The following is an 18144-nucleotide window of genomic DNA, read 5'->3' as shown; positions in this document are numbered from 1 at the left end:
CAACACCTGGTCAAAAAATGTAATTAATGCAATTCTGCTTCGTTGAATGTACCAGATGTTATGTAAAAACATGTTTTATATTTCTAATTCTGACCTCCTTTTTCTTTTCTTTTGTAGTCTGCAGAAGCAACATGATACCTTCCGGGATTGGCTGCAGAAAAAGGAAAAACAGTCTGTGGGATCAGACAAAGCTAAAGTTCTCCTCAAAGAGCTCGAGGATGAGAGGTGATCTTCAATGTGCAAACACGTAGAACTGGAATTAGTCAAGCTCTAACATTCATTTGCATGAGTGTGCAAAAATATAAATGCACTGAAGTGAGCATATCACACATTATCACACAAGTTATTTATACATGGTATCGCGAAAGGCAATCATGTTCCATTGATTTAACAGATAAGACAAAGGCCAATATTCAACAGGTTTGTCTACTGGAAATGTAATTATATAGCTCATAATTCTGAATACAAAAAAACTGCATGCAGTTATATATATATGTATAATTTGAGTCAAGAATTAAATATGCAAAATGCAGAAATCTTTTTATCATTAAAATGAGGCCTTTTTTTGGCTCAACACTGCAATTTGTGGTTTTTAAAGTCTTTTTGATAACTTAGAATGACCGTGATGTTGGTGGGCTTAATATAGAAAACAAGATAAACTTCCAAATCAACAATTGTACAGAACAATCTCACCTATCTCCCATATTGTGTTACACTTTCATCTGTCTGTTTAAAGAGCTTTTTGTGTTACAGCTATTATGTCTTAAGCAAAACACTTTAAATGGCCTGTCGTGAACATATGCATTGTTCTGCTTTCCCCTCTGACAGTGGTAGAGCCGACTCGCTCAGAGATTGTCTAGCTGCATTACGTAAACAATGCGTCAGAGCTGAAAGCCTCCTGAAGGACGGGGACAACTTGTTACAACGCTACAGAAACCTGAAGGCCAGGCTGCAGAACCAGGTGGACAGCCAGAGCGCGCTGGAGGTAGAACATGACAAGTTTAGTACTCAGGCTAAAAGCACAAAGACCTGGATAGCTGACCTGCTGCAGCCCCTCACCTCCCCTAGCAAAGACACCAAGAAGGAGGAGCTGAAGAACAAAGCCCAGGTCGGTGAAAAGGAGTTTGAAAGCTAAGCTTTTTGACACAAATTCAGAGTAATAGAAATGAGAAAAATCGTTCTTAGTTCTTAGTTCTTAGTTCTTAGTTTTTAAGTTCTATTAAAGAACAAAAAAACATGCAAACAAAAATGCAATATAGTTTGGAGCCGTTACATAGGCTTATGTCATTAGATAGCCTGAGCCTCACAAGCCCTTCTTCATCTGGGGATAATGATTATGAATACCAAATTCTATTGAAAACCATTCAAGATCTGTTTAAATACTTCAGTGTGGAAAAAGTGTTGGACCAACATCATAAATTATATTTGTACCGCTTGAAGTCACATCGCCAGTTTCATAATTTTCCCACCTTTGTGACTAGGCCATCCTGAGCTCCAAACCTGAGGGCGACTCTAAAGTGAACGACCTGAGGAAACAAAGCCAAAGTCTGTGTGAGAGTGAGGACCTGGAGGAGGACAGGAAACAAGACATTCAGCAATCCGTCAGAGAAACAGAGGAGCAGTGGAGGAGTGCTCTGCAGACAGCTGAGCAGGCTGTCGACAAGGCAGAAACACAAGCTGTGTTAGAGAAGGACTTTGACACTTTCAAAGCCAAGACTGAAGAAGTTCAGACGTGGATTAGAGACCAAGAGCAGAACCTGAAGTCGATCAGTGGTTGCATGAAAGTTGAAGAAAAGCTTCCGATTGCACAAGTAAGTGTAAAATGATCTGTTTCCTAAGGCTAGTATGGAATGCTTTTTGTTGGCGGTAAAGATGAACTCCTAAAAACACATACTTATTGTCTTCAGGCTGCTCTAAACTCCAAGCCTGATGGAGATGCAAAGCTCCAGGATCTGAAGCAACTATGCCAGATTCTGTGTGACAGCCAGGGATTGGACGAGAGCAGGAGGCCAGAGGTTCAGGACGCCATCAGGAACACAGAGGAGCAGTGGAAGAAAGTCCTGCATGCTGCTCAGGATGCTCTCGACAAGACTGGGACTGAAGTTGCTGCCCAAAGGGACTTTGATGCTTTCAAATCACAATGTGAAAGTGTCCAGTCCTGGATCAAAGAGCCAAAGCAGAAACTGTTGTCCCTTGGTAGTCATATGCCGTTTGAAGAAAGGTTAAAGGTCGCACAGGTGAGTTCAGTCAGAAAAAAGTAATAGATTTACTATATTTTCATTTTACTCCTTTATATACTTCAAAACCTCAAACAAAAACCCATCCCAATTTAAAGCACAGCCCCTTTAACTAGCCTGGTGTTGTTACACATTCTGGCAAATAGGCATTCATGCATTAAGTGTTAAAATAGTTTGCAGAACTAATAAGGGGAAAAATCAGTACAGCTCTTAGTCATAGATGTGCTGTCTTACTGTTTTCATTTCTTTAGTTAAATAATTGAATCCTATTTGTGTCCTCATCTTAAGGCTATTATGACCTCAAAACCTGAAGGAGACTCCAAGGTGCTCGACCTGAAGAAACAAGGGGAAAGTCTGAGTGAGCATCTGGAGGAGAGCAGAAAACCAGAAGTTCATCACTTGGTAAAAGATGCTGAGCAGCAGTGGAGAAATGTTCTTCAGGCCGCCAGACAGGCGGAGCTCCGAGGTCTTTCTGACGACTTTGACTCTCAGAGTAAAAACACTCAGTCGTGGATCAGAGACAAACAACAGAAGCTGCAGTCTGCGGGCAGTCACACACCAGCTGAAGAGAGGACTCGCACAGCTCAGGTCTGTTTGAAGCTAATTTACTCTAGAAGGATTAGCTTTCTGAAATTTGCCAGAGTAGCTTTAAAAATAATGATGCAAGAATCTGTAGAAATACGTGTGAAAGTGTTTTGAATTTAACCGTCTTTAAGTAAAAGCTGAACAGCTCTATAAGTTTTGGAATCCTAAAATTTAGCTAAATATTAAATGCATTAGCATAATTAACCAAACAGTAGCATGCTAAACCTCAACTTTGGCATAATTTACATTAAGAGTACCCTACACATAACTTTAGCATAATTAACAGTAGTACCTTAAACATAAACGTTAGCTTAATTTGCATTATGATTATCACAATATACAAGAACATTAGCATGCTAAACATCAGCATTAGCACAAAAAAAACCAGAGCATTAGTTAGCTAAACATCAACATTGTCAAGCTAATCTAACTGCTCCAAGCCTTACTGAAGAGTAAGCAGGACGCAGCTGGAGTGAAAAAGTTCTTTTTTTAGTCTCATAACAGAAATGCTATTTTTTGAAGACTTTCCTTGACCACCAGCCTGACAGTAAACCTCTCATTTTGCAGTGGTAAAAACATCAGCAAAGCTGAGTTTAATTTAACTTTCATCTACTAATTTGTAGTTTTCTGATACACATCATAGTCCCACACACCCGCCCCTTCATTCCTTGATTCAAACGTATACAGTTCGAATGGATCAGCTCCCAGTTTGCAATTTATGTTGTGTGATGTTTGCAGAGCATCTTGAGCTGCAAACCTGACGGTGACTGTAAGGTGAACAACCTAAGGAGACGAGGCCAGAGTCTTTGTAACCATCAGGATGCAGACCAGGGTAGGAAAAAACACGTTCAGCAAACGGTCAAAGACACAGAGGAGCAATGGAGGACGATCCTGCAGGCCGCGAAACATGTTGAAGATGCTGCAGGAGCTGACATCACCAAGAAGACTGAGAAGGTGAAGTCGGAGGTAAGAGAGGAAACTGTGAAATATCATCCAAATCTTTAGCTACCAATGAAATGTATCCACTGAAAAAGTTTGTCATATTTAATATATTACCTGTGAAACAAAACAGCAACTTACAGTTTTCGTCTTGCCTGTCTTTAGTCTTTTCATAGAAGCTGAGTTTTTTCTTAACCTATGAAATAATGCACAAAGTTCTCAAATCTTGTAAATTATAACTTATAACTGAAACTAGTGAAATGGCTTTTGTGACTAAGAACCCTGTCATGTATTAATCATTCTCAAGCTTTTGAACAGCTTTACTCTTCATCCAATGTGAATGCATAGCATAGAACTTAGAATATATCTTATATAAAATAAATATTATTACACACTGACACAGTGGAAGTGTATAAAAAAAGGTTCAAACATTTGTCCTCGACATTCCTGTTTCAGGGCAGTCTTTGGGTTCATTTTGAGCCGCCTCATTAAGTCATTATCTTTCCTATTCAGCTGAGAGAATTTGATACCAGTCAGCAGGATACTGGCAGATGGCTTACAGACTTCCAACAACAAGTGGACTCACTGAACAGCCAAACCAAAGCTGAGGACAAACTGCACGCAGCTCAGGTGAGCAGTGGTCAAGATACATGGACAGATAAAGTAAAATGCACTCTTTTTATTGTACCTCTTTTTTGGGTCACATTTGGTTCAGTCTCAGTACTCTTATCATTATTGTTTTTCATGAAGTCCTCACATGCCAAAATGACATGACCATGACATCTGCATCTTCTTCTCCAGGCCATCATAAGCTCCAAGCCCGAAGGAGACTCTAAGCTCCAGGAGCTCAAGAGACGAGGTCAGAGTGTGTGTGCTCAAGACCTGGAGGAAAACAAAAAACAAGAGGTGCGACAAAAAGTACAGGGCGCTGAGGAGCAGTGGACCAGAGTCCTGCAAAATGCCAAACAAGCCCTGGATCAGGCTGAGAGGCAGTGTGCTGTGGAGGGCCAGCTAAAGGAATATGAAGCCCTGAAGGAAAAGACCAGAGCTTGGCTGGAAAACAAGAGAAAGAGCCTGGACTCTGTGGACAGTCTGACGGATCCAGAGAAGACGATCATCACTGCACAGGTCCGTTTGAAGAATTAAAAGGCTTTGCAAAATCATATCGAGCCAAAGGTTTTTAATGTGTAACTAGTACACATTCTGCTTTTACAGCTCTAATATTTAACGTTTTTTATGCATGCCTTTTTAACCTCTGCAAAAATGTGTTTTTCTTGCTGTCTTTTTGATTGATATTCTGTCAGTGTTTGCTAAATGATGAGTATTTGCTGTTGATCATCTATTTTTAATCCTCAGACTATTCTGAGCTCCAAGCCTGAGGGAGACTCCAAGCTGAGTGAGTTGAGGAGGCTAAGTCAGAGTTTGTCCGACCAGGAGGACCTGGAGGAGAACACAAGACGAGAGGCTCAGCAGACAGTGAAACAGTCAGAAGAGCAGTGGAAGACGGTCCTGCAGTCTGCTGAGAGCACTCTGAAGAAAGCTGAGGTCCAGTACTCGCTTTCCAGGGAGCTGGAGGCCTTTGGTACCCAGGCAGAAAGCACCAAATCCTGGGTTGAAGAACTGCAGAAACAGGCCAAGTCCCTAGGGAGTGGTACTCAGGGCAACCGAGCCCAGTTAGAGGACAGATTGAATAAAGCACAGGTAAGAATTCACTTTGTATTTTCAAATAGTATTACTTTTTCCTTTGTGAGGAAAATGTTATATCTGGTCAGTGGGTACATTGCAGCTGTTTTATAAAGCTAAATATGTCTGATATAAAACTGCATGATTGTGTCTTTAGGTCATCTTGAGCTCCAAGTCTAATGGTGACTCTCAAGTGACGGAGCTGAAAAGACGTGTGCAGAGTCTGTGTGAGCAAAAAGATCTGGAGGGAGACAAGAAGAAGGAGGTACAGCGGAAAATCAAAGACACTGAGCAGCAATGGAGGACGGTCATGCAGGCTGCTGAGGACACACAAAGGTACGAAGAGCCGGTCTGAGACAGCTATCCAATGTTTTCAGCAGTACCCATTTTAAACGCCCCGTGTCAGAGTTACATATTGCTACTTTAATCAGCAACCAATGACAGAAATAATAATGAGAATTGAGTGCATTGAAATGCAAAAGCACTAAGGGCAGAACAAAGTCCATGTTATAGTCTTACTTTAAGAAGGCCTCAGTTAGTTGCAAAAAAAAAAAATGTAATGTAATGTGAAATGTGTCTCTTTCCAGTCTGAGCATTTAAATTTGATGGACAAATGAAAGCGGAATGGTTTCGGATTTGTTTTCTTACTGTTCTCGATTGTTTTTAATCCCCATCAGACAGTTGAAGGGTGTTGTGGATCGTTTGGTGTCCTGTGAAAACAAGCGCAGTAAGGCTGAGGCTCGCCTGACAGATCTTCAGAGGCAGACGTCCAGCCTGCCTCGTGTGTTCCCGTGGCCTGGCCTGGGAGAGAGGAGGCAGACTATGGAACAGGCCAGAACCCTGCTGGACGAGAGTTCAGCTTTGGTCCCCGTCCTCTCAGGCCTCCGCAAACAGGTAACAACGACACAGGATAAGCATTTTCAACCATTTGTTTTTCAGAGATTTTTAAACTGAGCAAGTGTGATTCAAAACAATTGAGATGATTGTCATCAGTTGAAACCATAAGATGTGATGCATCTTCTCTGTGTTGCCCTGAAGTCTGCAGAGCTGTTTGAGATCACCAAGGACCCTGGTCTGTCAGATCCCTCATTGGCAGCCAAAGAGGACTCCATTCCTGTCATGCTGAAAGAGCTAACTGTGAGTTCAACACTGTAATGAAATAATACAAAGTAATCCTAAAGAAAGACAGGAGTTGATAGGATACAAAGAGTTACACTTTATTGTCCCCTTACTACATCAATATGTATTTGTTTTTTCTTGACCTTAGTTTGTTTGTTGCACTTTGAGAATATTTCTGAATATGACATAACTTTGTTAAATCTGAGGAATAATTAAAACATCAGTCGTTGTTCAATATTCAGTAGAAAATACAAGTGGCATCTTTTACACTTTGTTATAGAGCACATATTTATTGATGACTATAAAACTGTAATTTTATATCATGAAACAAGGTGTGGTTTTCTGCATACACATTTCAAGTTCATAGTGACAGCCAAGTTACTCAGTGAATTTAAAACTGCTGTGTAACCTTCTAGGGTGTAGTAGCTGACCGCGAGCAGGGCATCCAGACGGAGAGGCAGTTCACGCAGCTGGTGGAGCAGCATGAAGCAGCTCAGGACTGGCTGAGGGAGCACGTCAAAGCCCTGGAGGCTCCTCCTGCAGACAGACAGGGCCTGCACAGTGCTGTCAACAATCTGAAGGTTAGAATACATTTTGTTGTAACAAAGAGATTGGACAATACCTTGTTGATTAACCCCAATACATAGATATTTCAGAGCCAACCAATGCCCTGAAATATTTGACTTTTGTAATGTTTTAAGCTTTTGGAACCTCAAATCTTATAGTCAAGGCCTTTTACAAAGTCTTAGAAAACTTCTTTCTCAAGTCATATACTTTGGTTTAACACTTTCTCCCTTCTGATGCAAGGCACTGCTCCAAACAGTGGACAGGGAGAAGAGAGAGATGAAGGACCTGGACTCTGCCAGAGACAGTCTGCTGAACCTCTGCACCCCAGGAGGTAGGGCTGCTCTGACCCTGGAGGTCGGCCATCTACATGACCTCTGCACCACCTCAGAGAAGGAGGTGAGGGAGCGCCTGGTGGCCTGTGAGACTCGTCTCGCTGAGCTGGATGATCAGGCAGCCAAGAGGGCTCTTGGGTTGAAGGAGAGAGCTGCGGCCCTGCAGTGGGAGCTCCGCTCTCTGGACCAGGCCCTCAGTTACAGCGAACCACAGAACAACATCGCTCAGCTGCAACAGCACTGGAACAGCCTCAAGGTTATTACTGATCATTTATTCAAGCTGAATGTTTAGGCTCACTTGACTATGTGCAGTAAGTGAATGTTGAAGTTTATAGCTCACAACATAAATGTGGCAGAAACTAGTGTGATTTTTACTGTAGCAGACTTGTAAATGTTACTTTTGTGATGATTATTTTCCTCTAGAACTGCGAGAAGTCCCTAGAAGATTTGGGTGTGAAGGTTCATGACCTTGATAAGGAAGTGAAAGCTACCCCCACAGCTGATGAGCTGTCAGCAGAGATTACCACTGGGGTGGAGTCCTTATGCCAGCAGCGTGACAGGTGCCACATTTTTACCACTGATTTAGTTTTCTTTGTGTTGTAACGCTACTCCATTTATAGATGGACAGTAAAATACTGTGTTATTCATTAAAGCTCTGAATCTGGTGCCTTAGTCTTAAGACAGTCAAAACTAATGTTTTTCACCACCATATGATGGATTCATGTTTTCAAGAAAGTACACAGTAAAGAGGTTATCTGACGCATACCTAACTCACTCATATGGCATGCAGAAACAACTCACTACTCCACCACTGGGGCTTTTTGAACTGTATATGGCGTTATTGAACTGATTCAAGATGATGAATTATCAGCTGGTATCCCTCAAGGAAAAAAAATAGCTTTCAGTTATTCTTATTAAAAATATAAATGCCCTAGTAGGTCACTCTGTTCTCCATCGATGACATAGAACATCAAAAGATTACATCGTGCAAAACCTCACACAATACGCAGTATGACCAACATCATCTTTATACCCTACTGTGAATATTACTATAATTTTTTTGTGCTTGCAGTTGTTCATTTTGCATACAGTTTTATGCAAAAGTATTTGTATTATTCATCTTTTAAAGTTTAATGCATGCCCTTATTTCGAAAAGTGTTAAATACGAATTAATTATGTCTACAGTCTAAAGTCCAGGCTGATTGAGCACCAGGGTACCTGCTCTACTAACACAGCTCGCTGTCTGATGGACTGCCTACACGACCTGCAGGAATGGAACCAAAGCAAACCATCACAGTCCAGTTCTTCTGCACAGGTGTGTCTTTTGACATTTTAACCATTTTGCCAAGCGTTAAAAAAGGCTTAATTAGTTAAGGGATTTGTGAAGTGTCACATTTAAATGTGGGGGAGCTTTCATCAGTGGTCTATTTGTGCACACTCAAGAAAATCCCAGATTTTTTTTTTTTTTCGACTTCAGACATTAACATTGTTGTCCTTCTTCCTCCGTCTTAGGCAACATTAGAGGAGGGTGCAAAGTTGCATGCCAACCTGCAGGAGGCACTTTCTCACAACAACTTTCTAACAGACTGTCTAATGCCTGAGTTGATTGGGAAACTACAGAGAGACGGTTCAGAGACACTCAAAAAAGCCGACACACATACAACTTCTCTCAGCCAAAAAATTAAGGTATTTAAATCTTGTAAATATTTTAATATGTAAATATTTAATATGTCCTGTATTCACTGAATGTTGCATGTTATATTCAAAAAACATTGAGTACCTTTGTATTAATCAATGCTATTCTTTATACTTCAAGGAACTTGATGAAAAGAGTAAACAAAAGCTGCCTGGTAAAAAAGAGGAGACAAAGACATCTGTAGTGGCACCACCAAGAAAAAACAAGCAGTCACCTGAGAAAAAGCATCAAGATAAAGTACAGAAAAGCAGTTCTTTATCGGAAAAATCTTCATCTGTTGAGGATGATTTGCCATTTTCAGCTGAGCTGCAAATTGAATCTAAAACATCAATACATACTGTGGCAGCTGTCACAGAAGAAACAAAAACTACTCCTGTGGAAAAAAACAGAATTGAACCTACAAAAAAGAAATCTCAGAATCCAACAGATGCTTCAAAAACTTTTAAGGCACCATATGAAAGTCCAAAGCCACAAACCAAAACTGCGCCTGTTAAAGTTGAGAAAATTAAACCCTCCCCTGAAGAACAGTTACAAGTCCAAAAGGCCAAGCAGCAGCCTGCAGCTGTTGTTAGTGAAACTACTACAATTGTACCACTAAGGAAAACGTCCAAGACTTCCATCACTGCTACTGAGACTACACAGACTAAAGTGGAGCCTGAAGTGGTGAAAAGTACTTCTACTCAAGGGTCCCTCAAAGGTTTTCCAGGAACTGCTGCTGAGAAAGAAGCAAAGAATGTGGAAACCATTGTTCTAGATATATCAGAGCAGATAACAACTGCAGAGATCACGGGCAACACTGACTCTGAGAAGCCTTCAACCACAGAGTTAGTTCAAGGGCTGACCAAAACAGCTGTTTTAGAGCAAAGTAAGATTTCCCCCCCCAAGCGAAGGTCCAAGATTAAGAGTACAAAACCATCTCAGTCTGACCAGCAAGCATCACAGATAGAACCAGAAAGTCAAAAGTCTGCTTTGAGTTTGATAGCAGAAACTGAAGATGTTGTTATGAAAGACACAAAGCTCCTACCAACCACAAGAAAATCAAAGAGTGCTGAAATTATTACAAATTTCCAGCAAGTTGAACTTGAAGATAACAAGTCAGAACCTGACGGCTTGAAGTCCTCTTCAACCCCACAGGGAGTCACAGAGCAGACAGAAACTATTGTTGTTAAAGAAACTAAGCTTTCTCCAACAAAAAGAAGGTCAAAGGCTCCAAACCTCTCCCGAGAGCATGCGACCAATCAGGTGGAAGAGACTACGAAGGACCCTGGAAGTCAGAAGCCTTCATTGAGCTCCAGACTGCAAACTGAAGCCGTGGTTGGGGAAGCAACAAGGAATATAGCAACAATTATTTTAGATGTATCAGATACATTCCCTGGTCTCCCTGTTACAACTGAACCTGAAGTTGTACCACCCAGGAGGAAGTCAAAGGGTTTGGAGGTTTCTGCAGTCCCAGAGACTTTAGCTCCCCTTAGTGTGGAGCCTAAGGAAACCAAACACGATCCAGAAAATGACTCTGCCATCCCAGAGGTTTGTCAAGAGCAAGCTGAAAATGCCGAACAGAGTAAGTTAATACCACCCAAGAGAAAGTCTAAGAGTTCTGACCTTCCTCTTAAACCTGCTGACACCGAGGAACCTCAGACAAGTCAAGAGCTAGAAGGTCAGAAACCTTCTATGAGTTCTGTTGACCAAAATAAAGCTGCTGTTATTGAAGAAGCAAAGCTGGTACCAACCAGAAGAAAGTCAAAGAACGGTGACCCCTCCACAACTTCCAAGACGGTTGCTCACCTAAGATCACCTGATGTAGACAGTGAACAAACTAAGAAAGAACTTGACAATCAAAAGTCTTCAACTGCAGATGTGGTCACAGGACTAGGTAAACTTACTGTTGCAGAAAAAGGTCAGCTTTCACCTACCAAAAAGCAGTTAGAGGGTCGAAAACTTTCCCTAGAACTTGCTACTAAGGATGCAACAGAGCCTGACAGGCTGAAGTCATTAGAGCAGCCTGAAGAAGTTGTTCTAAAAGGAACAAAGCTCATACCAACCAGGAGGAAGTCAAAAAGTTTTGACCTTTCCACAACTTCAGACGCTGATATGGAGTCAAAAGAGGATGGAAAAGAACTTGAAGAAAGGCAGCCCCCTTCAGCTAAACAGGAAGTCACAGTAGTTACTGAAAACATTCTGGGAAAAAGTGAGCTCTTGCCACCCAAAAGACATTCAAAGAGTCAAAATTTGAAGGAAATGCATGTAATTGAAAAGCCAGAGAGCGAGATTATTGAGGCTGCTCTGGAGGACACCAGAGTTACACCAATCAGGAGAATTTCAAAGGACATCCATGATAGTCAGAAACTAATTCCAACACAAGTGCTGGTCAAAACACTGACTACATCTGCTGAATCTACTGTTTCAGAAAAGGGTCTGACACTTTCCCCAAAACTTGAAACTGCAGAGTTGAAAATGGCCATGGCAGGGGATGAGAGTCAGAAGCAAACTACTACTCCTGCAGGGGCCAAATCAACATTTGGAATTACTGCAGATGAGAAAGGAAAACTTTCACCAACAAAAAGAAAGGTGAAAGGTGTAAAACCTTCTGAAAAGACCAAAACGTGTGAAATAGATAACTCTGAGAGTCAGAAAACTGAGGCTGCTGTTGTGGAAGAAACCAAAGGTAAACTGGTCAGGAAGAAGTCAAAGGAAGGGCCTAGTAGTCAGAAGCCATCGCTGTCTCAGGGCATGGATATAGGACCAACTGAAATGACTGAAATAACTGTTGCAGAAAAAGCAAAGCTTTCACATACCAAAGAACAGTCAAAGGGTCTTAAACCTTCCCCAGAACTTGCTCTAACTGACCTAGAAAAGACCAAGAAAGAACTTTGTTCAACTCCAGTGGTGGTCACATCACCAACTGAAATAATTGAAACTACTGTTGTTGAACAAGGTGAGCTTTCCCCAACCAAAAGAAAGGCAAAGGGAAATAAACTTTCCCAAGAAGTTGCTAAATCAGAGCAAGCAAAGACCAAGGAACAGCCTGACAGTCAGAAGCCATCTACAACTCCAGGGGTGGTCACAGCACAAACTCAAATTGTGACTGAGGAAAAAAGAAAGGTGTCACCTGCCAATGAAATGTCGAAGGTTGTGAAAGTATCACCAGAACTCGGTACAACTCAGCTGACAAGGACAAAGGAAGGGCCTGGCAGCCAGAAGCCATCGCTGTCTCAGGGCATGGACATAGGACCAACTGAAATGACTGAAATAACTTTTGCAGAAAAAGCAAAGCTTTCACCTACCAAAGAACAGTCACAGAGTCTTAAACCTGCCCCAGAAATTGCTACAACAGAGCTGGGAAAGACCAAGAAAGAGCTATTTTCAACTCCACTGGTGGTCGCAGTACCAACTGAAATAATTGAAACTACTGTTGTTGAACAAGGTGAGCTTTCCCCAACCAAAAGAAAGGCAAAGGGAAATAAACTTTCCCAAGACGTTGCTAAATCAGAGCCAGCAAAGACCAAGGAACAGCCTGACAGTCAGAAGCCATCTACAACTCCAGGGGTGGTAACAGCACAAACTCAAATTGTGACTGAGGAAAAGAGAAAGGTGTCACCTGCCGATGAAACGTCGAAGGTTGTGAAAGTATCACCAGAACTTGGTACAACTCAGCTGACAAGGACAAAGGAAGGGCCTGGCAGCCAGAAGCCATCACTGTCTCAGGGCATGGACATAGGACCAACTGAAATGACTGAAATAACTTTTGCAGAAAAAGCAAAGCTTTCACCTACCAAAGAACAGTCACAGAGTCTTAAACCTGCCCCAGAAATTGCTACAACAGAGCTGGGAAAGACCAAGAAAGAGCTATTTTCAACTCCAGTGGTGGTCGCAGTACCAACTGAAATAATTGAAACTACTGTTGTTGAACAAGGTGAGCTTTCCCCAACCAAAAGAAAGGCAAAGGGAAATAAACTTTCCCAAGACGTTGCTAAATCAGAGCCAGCAAAGACCAAGGAACAGCCTGACAGTCAGAAGCCATCTACAACTCCAGGGGTGGTAACAGCACAAACTCAAATTGTGACTGAGGAAAAGAGAAAGGTGTCACCTGCCGATGAAAAGTCGAAGGTTGTGAAAGTATCACCAGAAATCGGTACAACTCAGCTGACAAGGACAAAGGAAGGGCCTGGCAGCCAGAAGCCATCGCTGTCTCAGGGCATGGACATAGGACCAACTGAAATGATTGAAATAACTTTTGCAGAAAAAGCAAAGCTTTCACCTACCAAAGAACAGTCAAAGGGACTTAAACCTTCCCCAGAAGTTGCTCTAACTGACCTAGAAAAGACCAAGAAAGAACTTTGTTCAACTCCAGTGGTGGTTGCATCACCAACTGAAATAATTGAACCTACTGTTGTTGAACAAGGTGAGCTTTCCCCAACCAAAAGAAAGGCAAAGGGAAATAAACTTTCCCAAGAAGTTGCTAAATCAGAGCCAGCAAAGACCAAGGAACAGCCTGACAGTCAGAAGCCATCTACAACTCCAGGGGTGGTCACAGCACAAACTCAAATTGTGACTGCGGAAAAGAGAAAGGTGTCACCTGCCGATGAAAAGTCGAAGGTTGTGAAAGTATCACCAGAACTCGGTACAACTCAGCTGACAAGGACAAAGGAAGGGCCTGGCAGCCAGAAGCCATCGCTGTCTCAGGGCATGGACATAGGACCAACTGAAATGACTGAAATAACTTTTGCAGAAAAAGCAAAGCTTTCACCTACCAAAGAACAGTCACAGAGTCTTAAACCTGCCCCAGAAGTTGCTACAACAGAGCTGGGAAAGACCAAGAAAGAGCTATTTTCAACTCCAGTGGTGGTCGCAGTACCAACTAAAATAATTGAAACTACTGTTGTTGAACAAGGTGAGCTATCCCCAACCAAAAGAAAGGCAAAGGGAAATCAACCTTACCAAGAAGTTGCTAAAACAGAGCCAGAAAAGACCAAGGAAGAGCCTGACAGTCAGAAGCCACCTAGAACTTCAGGAGTGGTCACAGCACAAACTCAAATTGTGACTGAGGAAAAGAGAAAGGTGTCACCTGCCGATGAAAAGTCGAAGGTTGTGAAAGTATCACCAGAAATCGGTACAACTCAGCTGACAAGGACAAAGGAAGGGCCTGGCAGCCAGAAGTCATCGCTGTCTCAGGGCATGGACATAGGACCAACTGAAATGACTGAAATCACTTTTGCAGAAAAAGCAAAGCTTTCACCTACCAAAGAACAGTCACAGAGTCTTAAACCTTCCCCAGAAATTGCTACATCAGAGCTGGAAAAGACCAAGAAAGAGCTATTTTCAACTCCAGTGGTGGTCACAGTACCAACTAAAATAATTGAAACTACTGTTGTTGAACAAGGTGAGCTATCCCCAACCAAAAGAAAGGCAAAGGGAAATCAACCTTACCAAGAAATTGCTAAAACAGAGCCAGAAAAGACCAAGGAAGAGCCAGACAGTCAGAAGCCAACTAGAACTTCAGGAGTGGTCACAGCACAAACTCAAATTGTGACTGAGGAAAAGAGAAAGGTGTCACCTGCCGATGAAAAGTCGAAGGTTGTGAAAGTATCACCAGAACTCAGTACAACCCAGCTGACAAAGACAACAGAAGGGCCTGGCAGTCAGAAGCCATCACCGACACAAGAAACGGTCAAATCACCAACTGAAATTGCTGTTGTAGAAAAAGAAACACTTTCACCAACCAAGAGAAAGACAAAAGGTCTTAAACTTTCCCCAGAGCTTGCTACAGCAGACTTGACTAAGACCAAGGAAGAGCCGAAGATTCAGAAGCCATTTTCAACTCAAGGGACGACAATCACACCGACTGAAATCACTCAAGCAATTGCTTTGGAAAAAGGAATGCTTCCATCTTCCAAAGAAAAGTCAAAGAGCCTTGAACTTTCTCTGGAGCTTGGTAACACTGAATTGACCAAAAACAAGGATGAGCCAGATAGTCAAAAGCCATTTTCAACCCAAGAGGTTGTCACAACACTAACTGCTGATGACAAAGCAAGGCCTTCCCCTGCCAAGGATCAGTCAAAGAGTTCAAAACCATCCTCAGAACTTGTTACAACAAATCTTCCACCAACCAAAACTGAATCAATGATCCATCCCCCAATTAAGGATACTGATGAATCAAGTATCCCTCAGAAACTTGAACCTGCAGAGGCTCTTAAGGATGTCAGTCCTGTTAGTAAAATGCTTACTCTTGAGGTACGTGGAACCATTCAAGAGCTCCCTGGAAAAAAAGTGGCTACATTGATTCTGGACACGCCTGACAGTTTTGTACAGATGGCTGATACTAAGCCATTGATCAGCAGTGAAAGTAAACCTGTGTTAGAAAAGGCTGATACCATTTCTGTACAGTCCTCAGGAAAAGTTGATACTAAGCCCCAGTTACAGGATTCTAAAGCCAGACCTAAAGAAGCCCCAAAACAAACCATTACCCTGCCTAAGGAAAAAGACACAAGTACTTTACCTCAAACCCGACCACCACTTTTCACCAAGCCTACTGACACACCACCTGAGGCAGATGCCAAGGCAGATGACGGGCTAATGAAAATCACAACTGAGGTTAAGCAAAGGTGTCTGGTTCTTGATCTGCCTGAGACCGGGTCCACCCTGATAAGTGGGCGAGAGTCTAATCAGTTGGAGGCAAAGCCTTTGGTGCAAAGTGGCTCCACTCAACCTACCTCTGCTGTTTCTGCAGCGGGGCAGCCTCATAAGGCAGATATGGAATCTTCTAAAATAAGCTCATCCAAAAAAGACATAAAGTCAAATGAACCTGTGAGTCAGCTGATGCCTTTGGATAGAACCAAAAAGGACAAGCCACATGGTGAAAAAGCAGTCCATGCTGAAGTATCAGCACATGGCACTGAAGATGCACTCAAGAGCTGGGAAGTGAAGCCTGGTAAACTGGAAGAAATACAGATGGAGCCTGAAGTGCGAGTCCTACAGCTAGATTTACCAGCAGGCCAGGAGCAGAAGGAAGACATTCCTGTTCAAGTAGCAAAAGAGCCAATGAGAGATATTGTACAAACACATGTTCTCCGTGATGGATTACAAGAAAACAAAGGTGCTACCACTGCTATTGTTATGCCAGAGAAATCTGCAGTTCATGTTACTAAGATAAAGGTGCAAGAAAGCAACACTGAAAGTAAAGATAATCTAGCTCTAAGGGACTCTGCTCCTCAACCAACTTCTCCCGCTTCAGAATCAACACAATCAAATGAGGCAGGAACAGAATTCATAGAGTTAAGCTTGTATGAGCAAGACTTAGAAAAACCAAACCAAACTGAAACCAAGATAGAGCTCAAGAAAACTTCACAGGACAGATCTAAGGCAGAAAAAGGGGTCCAAGAGGAGCATCCTAAAGTTTCAATGCTTGGTATGCCTGATGAACCTAAGGTCTACGATGAATCTGGCCAAAAGATTAGAATGGAAAAAATCCACATGGGGCCTGATGTGCGAATCCTAGAGCTAGATATCATGACGGGTTTAGAGGAGGAAAACACATCGGTCACAATAGCAAAAGAGCCAAGAACAGATATTGTTCAAACAACTATCAAGAGAGACACAGCACCAGAAAATAAAGATAAGCCTATTCCTGAAGTTAAAACGGAAAAGGCAGCAGTGAAGACAATCGTAGAATTGAAAAAAGTTGTCACTGAAAAGCAAGCGAATGTCCCTCAGAGTGAACCCTCCCAGTCCACCTCTGTTGCTTTTGCAGCTGTGCAGCCAAGTGAAGCAGAGACAAAACTTGCAGGGAAAGGTTTAGTGGAGCAAGAAATTGTAAAACCCGGTGAAACATTAGTTAAGCTGGAACTTGTGAAAACCACACAGGAAGGACCCAAAAAGGTGAAGGATCATGATGTACAGGACAAGCATGCTAAAGTGCCACCAAAAGCCATTCATGATGCGGCCAAGAGTCTGGTCCAAAAGTCTGTAGGTCAAGCAATCATTAAGAGCGAAAAAGTTCCTGGAAATAAAGAGCTGACTTCATCTGACATTCAGCCTGAAAAGACTGCAGTAAATATTTCCATGGTTGAAGTGAAGACCCAGGGACAGCCCTCTCAAGTGGTGACACAGGGCAAGCAGAATGCATCTGACACCATGAAAGAAAAGTCTGTCTTTATGGAGAACATCCAGAAACAGCCTGATTTAAGCTTATCAGAACAAGACAAAGTGAAACCAAGCTCAACTGTGACTCAGCAAGAACGCTTCAAAATCACACAGGGTAGCCTAAAAGATGTCAGGGATTGTGCTGTGGATGAAAAACAGGAAAAGGGGTCCCCAAGTGATGTGCATGTTGTACCGAGAAGCCTTGATGAAAAGTCTGCTGAAAAAGAAGAAATCCCCATTGCTGCTAAAAAAGACAAAAGTCTCACAAGAGGACAGGAGCCAAGGGTGGAATCAAGTAGCCAGTTTGGAGCAGTGGAAGAAGGCAAGGAGGTATCCACCCCTGACCTTCTCTCTGAGAAGTCTGCAGTCAAGACGGTCAGGGTCGAAGTGAAAGAAACCATTACTGAAATCCTACCTCAATCCAGAGTCCAAACAGATGCAGAGGAAAAGAAAAAAGAACTGAAAGGGGGAGAGGAGAGGACGACTCAGGAGAAGGGAATGGAAAAGATGGACAAAGTTGAAACACAAAAGGCTCCAATGGCAACAACCACAACCACTGGTGGGGAAGTGAGGAGTATGCAATCACCGCAGGTATGTCATGTCATGGAGGTGAGGATGATAAAGTAAAATTACCCCAGTAGCACAGTTAATGTTAAGAATGCAGAATAGCTTTGTACCTTCAATTGAAGATAATATTACATTTTCAATGATAAGTTGAATAGTCAGAGAGAGAGGGAAAAACAATAACTTGTAAAAAAGATGATAATTATAGAGTTTCCTGGCTCCAGGGAAGGGTCATATGTACATTTTGTATTATTTACAGTCTCACACTTGTTTGAACATGCCT

The 18144-nt window shown here is 42.3% G+C and overlaps 1 protein-coding gene across 1 annotated transcript in view; it reads left to right on the top strand.

Annotated features, from left to right (window-relative positions):
• syne2b (spectrin repeat containing, nuclear envelope 2b) overlaps window positions 1-18144 on the top strand; it is a 131565-nt gene that overhangs the window by 36887 nt on the left and 76534 nt on the right. The window contains exons 40-57 of the mRNA XM_065966652.1: window positions 118-225; window positions 829-1108; window positions 1482-1811; window positions 1908-2237; window positions 2526-2825; window positions 3561-3788; window positions 4275-4391; window positions 4563-4889; window positions 5118-5462; window positions 5602-5780; window positions 6122-6338; window positions 6483-6581; window positions 6980-7144; window positions 7371-7718; window positions 7886-8022; window positions 8648-8777; window positions 8975-9148; window positions 9279-17888. Coding sequence (XP_065822724.1) covers window positions 118-225; window positions 829-1108; window positions 1482-1811; window positions 1908-2237; window positions 2526-2825; window positions 3561-3788; window positions 4275-4391; window positions 4563-4889; window positions 5118-5462; window positions 5602-5780; window positions 6122-6338; window positions 6483-6581; window positions 6980-7144; window positions 7371-7718; window positions 7886-8022; window positions 8648-8777; window positions 8975-9148; window positions 9279-17888 — 12424 coding nt within the window. The remainder of the gene's footprint in view (window positions 1-117; window positions 226-828; window positions 1109-1481; window positions 1812-1907; window positions 2238-2525; window positions 2826-3560; window positions 3789-4274; window positions 4392-4562; window positions 4890-5117; window positions 5463-5601; window positions 5781-6121; window positions 6339-6482; window positions 6582-6979; window positions 7145-7370; window positions 7719-7885; window positions 8023-8647; window positions 8778-8974; window positions 9149-9278; window positions 17889-18144) is intronic.

Source organism: Labrus bergylta, chromosome 18 (assembly GCF_963930695.1).
Source record: "Labrus bergylta chromosome 18, fLabBer1.1, whole genome shotgun sequence".
NCBI classification, from domain to species: Eukaryota; Metazoa; Chordata; class Actinopteri; order Labriformes; family Labridae; genus Labrus; species Labrus bergylta.
The sequence above is the reverse complement of the archived record's forward strand: the minus strand, read 5'-3'. Positions and strand labels throughout refer to the sequence as shown.